Source organism: Nilaparvata lugens, chromosome 8 (assembly GCF_014356525.2).
Source record: "Nilaparvata lugens isolate BPH chromosome 8, ASM1435652v1, whole genome shotgun sequence".
In the NCBI taxonomy this organism is placed as follows: domain Eukaryota; kingdom Metazoa; phylum Arthropoda; class Insecta; order Hemiptera; family Delphacidae; genus Nilaparvata; species Nilaparvata lugens.
The window spans coordinates 24345235-24354296 of NC_052511.1; the positions used below are offsets into that span (position 1 = coordinate 24345235).

At 42.3% G+C, this 9062-nt stretch overlaps 1 protein-coding gene across 1 annotated transcript; it reads right to left on the reverse strand.

Moving 5' to 3' along the window:
- Positions 1-264: 264 nt before the first annotated feature.
- LOC111050405 (uncharacterized PE-PGRS family protein PE_PGRS54) lies at positions 265-8218 on the reverse strand. Its single transcript, XM_022336722.2, is given in 5 exon segments — positions 265-2173; positions 2176-2309; positions 3010-4782; positions 6432-6534; positions 8074-8218. Coding segments are annotated over 5 exon segments (3771 nt in total). The 5' UTR covers positions 8101-8218; the 3' UTR covers positions 265-439.
- Between the last annotated feature and the right edge of the window lie 844 nt (positions 8219-9062).

Here is a 9062-nt window from a genome sequence, read left to right on the forward strand (position 1 = left end):
GAGTAAGTAGCCTAACATTTATAGAGTATTTGTATCTGTATTCATAGAGGGTTCTATGAATGGATTGATTGATTTGTAGTGTTCACAAATGAAAATGGGAACAAAACTATGAATTTTAAAACATAACTATTTTATATGAAAAATAGAGCTGGGAGAATACTGTACTTGGAATATGGGTCTACAGCTACCAACTTGCTTGGTTGTTTGTGGAAATGAATGAAATATTGAAGGTGTGGAGTTTATAAATGATCAGGATAAGAAAAATGTATTTTTATAGTAGTTTATTGTTTGAATGATAGATGAATTAATTTACATGATTTCAACAATGATTTGTACATAACTGTTAATGAATTCACAATAATCAGTTCTTGTGATTCGATGAGATGTTATAAGTTTAAATTAAGAGGAACAATCAGTTTTGGGAATAGTTTGATGGGAATTAATAGCCGCCGTTTCTTCCAGATCCTGAACCTCCAGCTCCTGGAGGAAGGTAACGTCCTCCAGGGCCTCCAGTTCCAGAACCAGAACCTCCAGCACCGTTAGCTCCTCCTGCACCTGGTGGCAAGTATGAACCTCCTGGACCACCAGCTCCTGAACCACCACCTAGGCCTCCGTTAGCACCTCCTGCTCCTGGTGGAAGGTAAGAACCTCCTGGGCCTCCTGCTCCAGATCCATTTCCTAGACCTCCATTAGCACCACCAGCACCTGGTGGCAAGTATGAACCTCCTGGGCCTCCAGCTCCTGATCCAGAACCAAATCCTCCAGCGCCATTAGCTCCTCCTGCACCTGGTGGCAAGTATGAACCACCTGGACCACCTGCTCCAGAACCACCGCCTAGACCACCATTGGCACCACCAGCTCCTGGTGGGAGGTACGAACCTCCTGGGCCTCCAGCTCCTGATCCACTACCTGGAGCACCATAAGCTCCTGATGGGCCTCCAGCTCCATTGGCACCTCCTGCTCCTGGTGGAAGATAAGAACCTCCTGGGCCTCCAGCTCCAGATCCACTACCTGGTGCGCCATAAGCTCCTGATGGACCACCAGCTCCATTTGCACCTCCTGCTCCTGGTGGCAAGTAGGAACCTCCTGGACCTCCAGCTCCTGAACCTGATCCAAATCCTCCGGCTCCATTGGCACCACCAGCACCTGGTGGCAAGTAAGAACCTCCTGGGCCACCAGCTCCTGATCCACTACCAGGGGCACCATAACTTCCAGATGGTCCACCAGCTCCATTCGCTCCTCCTGCACCTGGAGGTAAGTATGAGCCTCCTGGGCCTCCTGCTCCTGATCCTGAACCTCCTAGTCCATTTGCTCCTCCTGCACCTGGTGGCAAGTATGAGCCTCCTGGGCCTCCAGCTCCTGATCCTGCACCTCCTAGTCCATTAGCACCTCCAGCTCCTGGTGGCAAGTATGAACCTCCTGGGCCTCCAGCTCCTGATCCACTACCTGGAGCACCATAAGAACCTGAAGGTCCACCAGCACCATTGGCTCCTCCTGCTCCTGGTGGAAGGTAGGAACTTCCTGGACCTCCAGCTCCTGAACCTGCTCCCCCAAATCCTCCAGCTCCATTGGCACCACCAGCACCTGGTGGCAAGTAAGAACCTCCTGGGCCACCTGCTCCTGATCCACTACCAGGGGCACCATAACTTCCAGATGGTCCACCAGCTCCATTCGCTCCTCCTGCACCTGGTGGTAAGTATGAGCCTCCTGGGCCTCCTGCTCCTGATCCTGAACCTCCTAGTCCATTTGCTCCTCCTGCACCTGGTGGCAAGTAAGAACCTCCTGGACCTCCTGCTCCTGATCCGCTACCTGGGGCTCCATAAGCTCCTGATGGGCCTCCAGCTCCATTTGCACCTCCCGCTCCTGGTGGAAGGTATGAACCTCCTGGACCTCCAGCTCCTGAACCACCTCCTAGACCTCCATTAGCACCGCCTGCACCTGGTGGAAGGTATGATCCCCCTGGACCTCCAGCTCCTGATCCTGCTCCTCCAAATCCTCCAGCTCCATTAGCTCCACCAGCGCCTGGGGGCAAGTAAGAACCTCCTGGACCTCCTGCTCCTGGTACTCCATATCGGCTTGATGGTCCTCCAGCTCCATTGGCTCCTCCATTTGCTCCACCTGCACCTGGTGGGAGGTAGGATCCTCCTGGGCCTCCTGCTCCTGCTCCTAGTCCTCCTGCTCCTGGCACTCCGTATCTGCTTGATGGGCCTCCAGCTCCATTGGCTCCACCTGCACCTGGTGGTAGTAAGAACCTCCTGGACCTCCTGCTCCTGATCCTGCTCCTCCAAATCCATTAGATCCTCCAGCACCTATATCAAATGAATGAATCCAGTCGATGTTAGTTAAATCAGTGTTATAAATTTATCTGTATATCAAGCACTAAATAGTTCACTGTATAAACTATCGATCCATCATGGAAATGGAATTACAATATGAGCATGAAGTGATCAATCAATATGGAATGAAATACAATTGGAACAAACATTGAAGATGGTTGATGTATTCACTATTTACTCTATGAGAAGACTGAAAAATCACTTAGTCAATATAATTTGCAATAGAAATAGTAATGTATGGAGTTTTCTTGTGAGTTTCATAAGGATCAAGAATCCCTGTTGAAAACTAATCATTTTCCAACAATATGAGGCTAGAGATGATAGTTTAGAATCTATTGATGAGGAAGATAAATATGAGGTTTTTCAAATTTGTAGCATGACAAAGATGATAGAGAAATGAATGTCACAATAAAAACTGCTTGATAAAAAAAGATTTTTGGTTGAATTTGTTGCATGAAAGTAAACATCAATGATGATCAATGAAGTACAATGAAAGTGATAAGATTAGCTAGAGTCAACGAATGTAGATTGTTGGATATAAATGATCACCAATTTCACTGGAATATTATGCTAATGTATTGTACTGGTGCCTGTTTTTCATACATCTGCTGTTTTTGGAAACCTATGTATATAAGGTGTATATGAATAAGGTATATTATAATAATCAACTAACCTGGGGGCAAGTAAGAACCTCCTGGCCCTCCAGCTCCTGATCCACCTCCTAGACCTCCATTGGCACCTCCTGCTCCTGGTGGCAGGTAAGAACCACCTGGACCTCCAGCTCCAGATCCACTACCTGGTGCACCATAAGATCCAGATGGACCTCCAGCTCCATTAGCTCCACCAGCTCCTGGTGGGAGATAAGAACCACCTGGGCCTCCTGCTCCTGAACCAGCGCCTCCAAATCCATTGGAACCACCAGCACCAGGTGGCAGATAGGAACCTCCTGGTCCACCAGCTCCATTGGCACCACCTGGGCCTCCAGATGCATATCCTCCAGCACCTCCACCTAATCCATTAGCTCCACCAGGACCACCTGAAGAGTAACCTCCTGCTCCACCACCATTAGCACCTCCTGGTCCTCCAGACGAATAGCCTCCTGCTCCACCACCATTGGCACCACCTGGACCACCAGATGAGTAACCTCCTGCTCCACTTGCTCCATTAGCACCTCCTGGTCCTCCTCTTCCATAGCCTCCAGCACCTCCAGCGCCATTAGCTCCTCCTGGTCCACCACTTGAGTAACCTCCAGCTCCACCATTAGCACCTCCTGGACCTCCACTTGCATATCCACCTGCTCCACCTCCTAGACCATTAGCACCTCCTGGTCCTCCACTCGAGTAACCTCCAGCTCCACCATTGGCACCTCCAGGACCTCCCGATGAGTAGCCTCCTGCTCCACCATTAGCTCCACCTGGGCCTCCAGATGAGTAACCTCCTGCTCCTCCACCGTTGGCTCCACCTGGTCCACCACTAGCATAACCTCCTGCTCCACCAGCTCCATTGGCACCTCCTGGACCTCCTCTTCCATATCCACCTGCTCCACCACCGTTTGCACCTCCTGGGCCTCCACTTGAGTATCCTCCAGCTCCACCACCATTGGCTCCTCCTGGGCCTCCAGATGAGTATCCTCCAGCACCTCCAGCTCCGTTAGCTCCACCTGGGCCTCCTCTACCATAGCCTCCTGCTCCACCAGCTCCATTAGCTCCTCCAGGTCCACCACTTGCATAACCTCCAGCTCCTCCTCCTAATCCATTGGCACCACCAGGTCCACCACTTGAGTATCCACCAGCTCCGCCACCGTTGGCTCCTCCTGGGCCTCCACTAGCATATCCTCCAGCTCCACCAGCTCCATTAGCACCACCTGGACCTCCGCTTGCATATCCTCCAGCACCATTAGCTCCTCCTGGACCTCCTGATGAGTATCCACCAGCTCCACCACCATTGGCACCTCCTGGACCACCGCTTGAGTATCCACCAGCTCCGCCACCATTAGCACCACCAGGACCTCCACTAGAGTATCCTCCAGCTCCACCGTTAGCTCCACCTGGTCCTCCAGATGAATAACCTCCAGCTCCACCTCCTAGGCCGTTGGCTCCACCGGGTCCACCACTTGCGTATCCCCCAGCTCCACCGCCATTGGCTCCACCTGGGCCTCCAGATGAGTAGCCTCCAGCTCCACCGCCGTTAGCACCACCTGGACCTCCGCTGGAGTATCCTCCAGCTCCGCCACCATTGGCACCTCCGGGACCCCCACTAGCATAACCGCCGGCTCCACCACCATTGGCTCCTCCGGGACCTCCACTGGAGTAGCCTCCGGCTCCACCGCCGTTAGCTCCACCGTTGGCTCCACCAGGCCCTCCGCTGGAGTAGCCACCAGCTGGAGAGTAGTCACTGGATAGTCCACTAGCACCTGGTGGTAGGTATTCACCAGACCGCAAGCCATCTGTGAAAATTACAAAACATTTGATCACAATTCAATTTTCATTCAATGATCATGACACTTACTAGCTTGAACAATGTTTGTGATGTTGCTTTCCTATCTATGATGTAGAGTAGAGTTGCATGTGTTTCATTAAGCACTCGAAGCTCTATAAAATCATAACATTAGATAATTTTTTTATTGGATCTCCTGTTAAACTGGACTTTCAAATGCCACTAAAAATTATTAGTGGCTGATATGATTAATTGATCGTCAGCTATGGATTACAGATTTATTTCTTGGAGGTTTAAAGCCGACAAGCCTCTTTCAAATTTGCCTCTCACAAAATACAAATTATTACTACTCCCAAAATAATTTATTCTCATAAACCAATTAATATCAATTCTGAATTAATTTATAGGAGTAGCAAATTGATAGAGATTATGTACAAAATCATGGAATAGGATAATTTATGGTATTATAGAACTATCATCTGCTTTGAAGAGAGTAAAAGAAAAATAATAATTCTCATGGCACTACTTCTTTGGAATGATATTTTATGAAATCTCTTGTTTGATAATAGGCCTACAGTTTTCAGTTAATGGAGATTGCATGATTATATTCCACACACGATGAATATGATAAGTCATATTTCTATTTGTTGTTTGATTTTCCTATCTATTTGTGTTTCTTCATCAAATATCTTTTCAACAATGTATTGTATAGTAATAGCGAATACAAATGTGACCAGAATTAGCGATGAGAAGTTTTTAGATTATGCCAGAAGGAATTCTTGAATCCTTTCCTAGAGTAATGCTTCCATCGATTTTACTTCTTTACACCACATGGTAAGTCACTGAACCATTGAAATTACTTTAAATACTGTTCGCCTGTTTCATAATAACAAGGTTAAGCCAAAACTAAGAAGTGATGTTCATTTCTCAAAGATCCCCTGAACGTATTTGAACGTATTGGTTCGATTGAATGGAGCTCTGATTTAATTTTCTCCAATATTGTTAATAAAGTATATAATTTTTGGCTGAAAGTTTCAACTTGGATTTCTTAGTAATTGAATTATGAATTATTGTCGACTAGCTTCCTCATGTATCATTGATTGAGTCTTAGCTGTTCACAAACAAGAACTGCTAAGTGTTGTTTAATAATACTGAAGACTGATTTCCCGAATTACTCTGTTGAAATTGGAAAACTGTTCTATACGTGAACAAACACTCGATCAATTGAAAGATGATATGATTTGAATGCTTTATTCGTTCTTTTATCATACATCAAGTCATTTTATTTCTGAAAGTGTTTATATCAGACGAATTCCAATTCTGATTCTATGAATTATAACAATCTTCTTTGCTGTATGATTGGAAATTTGCTCTCGTTGAATATTTTTATCCAGAAATTTGGTTAACAAATATACTAAAAGTGAGAATAACGTTTGAAAGTCAATGGAAAGGACATGGAAGCGTTGTTATCACGCTTTTTTCCACGCCGTCTAAAGTGGATCTATCTGAATAGAACTATCTGCTGTGTCTATTGACAGTCAATGATAGCAAACCAATGTTAATCAGAAACTGACTCGAAAGTGAATCCAACTGTTATCATATTCTGTTCATTGGGATAATCTCGTGAGTTTTGAGAATTATTTAGTTGAGATTACTCACCAAGACGACCTCGCTTCAATCTAGTGATTTCCTTTTTGCTATCAGTTTTCGATTCCTTGAGCTCTCCATTCTCAATGAGAAGGAGAGTGATTATCAGGTAGATCTGCAATAAAATAATCAAATTGAGAACACCAAATGATAAATTTTAAGTATGTTTCCTATTGTAAAATTAAGTTGAAGCTATGTTGAGTTCACTTTTGAAATCGAATGGTTGAAAATTGTTCTGACGAGATTTATCTGAATTTTTGTGTTTCAGATGGACACTTTAATTCGTAGGTCCCGGCTGTCTAAAAATCAGTCGTTAGGTCATGTCAGAGGCACTAAAATTGATCAGTTGCGTCCTGGAAACCAGACCTGAGCCAGCCAGGTCACTCGATATTATTATTGACTAAATTTGAAAGTTTTCCTGGCATGTTCCATCACGAGACTCTTGTACCCAAGAATCCATGATGCACAAGAGACAGAGTTGTATAAACGATGACTATCGATGTTATAATTTTTGATATTAAAATCAATAATTTTGTAGCATACATTATCTCATACTATGTTTTTTCTTACATTTATCTGCATGAAATGACAATAGATAATAAGTCAAACTCTGTGCTATTTTGTAACTCAATTTGGTAATATTATACCGATATTATATTATATTATATTATACCATTTATTGTGGAATGAAATTTGATAAAACCCGATTTCACAATGATGGCATAATAGGAGAGTGTCTATGGTACATTGATAACGAATCTGATTTTCACACGTGAATAAACATAAAATGAATAACGGAGAAAAGTGTAACGAGTGTTTGTATTATGTTCTCTCGGTGATGGTTTTTTGAAAAATAATAATATTATGATCTTTCTGATTGGACCACAAATCACAGAACATTTTTGAAAAATCAAATTTAAAATTTTTCCTAAATTCCCTAAAAGGAAGTTTATATTTTTTATGATTGAATTCAATCACGAGTTACTTATTCTCCTGTATAAAATCATGAGACAAATACTGGTAATAAGAGCAACATCATTCAAAAATCACTTATTTCGGAATAAAATTGAGTGATTTTCAGAAATATCACTATTTCTTACATAGATCACTAGAAATAGTTGATTTTGAGTTAATATTCAACAAGATAGTTTGAGAAGATTCAAGAGCACTTCGATCACAAGACGGTTCGAAACATATATCAGAAACAGGAACGAAATATTCAAATTCTACATCAAGAGATGCATTTGAACAAAAATAGCCTCTCAAAGAGGCCTTAGTTCAAGATGTATGATTATTTCAATTTGAAAAATATTGATTTAGAGACGCACTGCATTTTGGAGTGATTTGTATACTAGTTGAATACATAATGTTGGATAGATATTAAGTATAATGATTAATGGAATCTGCAAAATGATTAGTCTGTTAAATGTGTGCTTTGTAATCATTATGCTAATTTATCCAAAAGAGACATTGTTTTGAACGTTTATTGTGAGATTGTGTTTGAATCGCTTAACCAATTGCAGAAATTCTTCGAATTTTCCACTGATTCTGAATACGTTTTAGGAAAAAAGTGATATATTAGTTTCCTATCGAGAAGTTGATCCCGACTTTTCTACTAATTCTATGAATATTGTAATAGATAAATGGTACTTACCAAAGAGTTAATCCTGAGTAGATCCATCCTGCTCTACTTGGCTGGAGTGAAGCAGTGAACTGATGCCTGAATGTTGGCTGATGCCACCTTATATACCCAACCCCTGCAGTCTATGACCTTCCATAAACTACGTGTGGTGTCGTCACTATAGTCACACAGTGGATCGTGCATCTCCACACTGGAGGATACATACTTCTTCTTCAACTTGTTAGTCTTATTTTTCTTCACTTCTTTCGTGCAACCCTGCTCTGCATGCTTCATGATTTTGTCTCCAACTTGTCTTCTTATTCTTTTTCAAAATCTTCTTCTTCTCCAGTTTTTCTTTTCTCCCCGACGTCTTATTTGGTCTAGTACATTACAGAGCATGTATTAGAAAAATGTCTTCTGTTGGAGAATTTTTTGAATAACTTTAGTCTACTTCTGTTTAGCAGCTTCGTAGTGACTTAGAAATACTGACATAGCCTGATAAATTTATTAAGTAGACCCCGCTTTGATAATTAAATCTATTAAAAGCTACTACTCATCACTATTTGCCAATTTTGTTGTACTAATTCATCAGAATGATTTTTTTTGGATCTTTGGCATTTGCCAACACTCTGTGTTCTATGACAATAAATGATTAATTTGATCAGGGAACACATAATTAAACGTTGAGTATAATTAATTTATTTATTACGTATTATCAATTTATTCCATCTATAATACAAGCTCAAATCATACATGATAATTGGGAGAGGACAACAGGCAAAGTTCAAAACTGTCACTCTCCTGAATTTCGATTTCTGAAGTTTGAATTATTTCTTCATTGATTGAATTTGATCTTTCACTTTTTCAACAGTAAATCAATATCCAATCCATTACTCGATTTCCATCAATGCAGAAACTAATGTACATTTATTATAAAACTTTTTTTCCATAAACAGTAATATTGTTTTATAATTTGTCAATATCTCATTTATTATTATTCATTTATCTTTTCTAATTTTTGA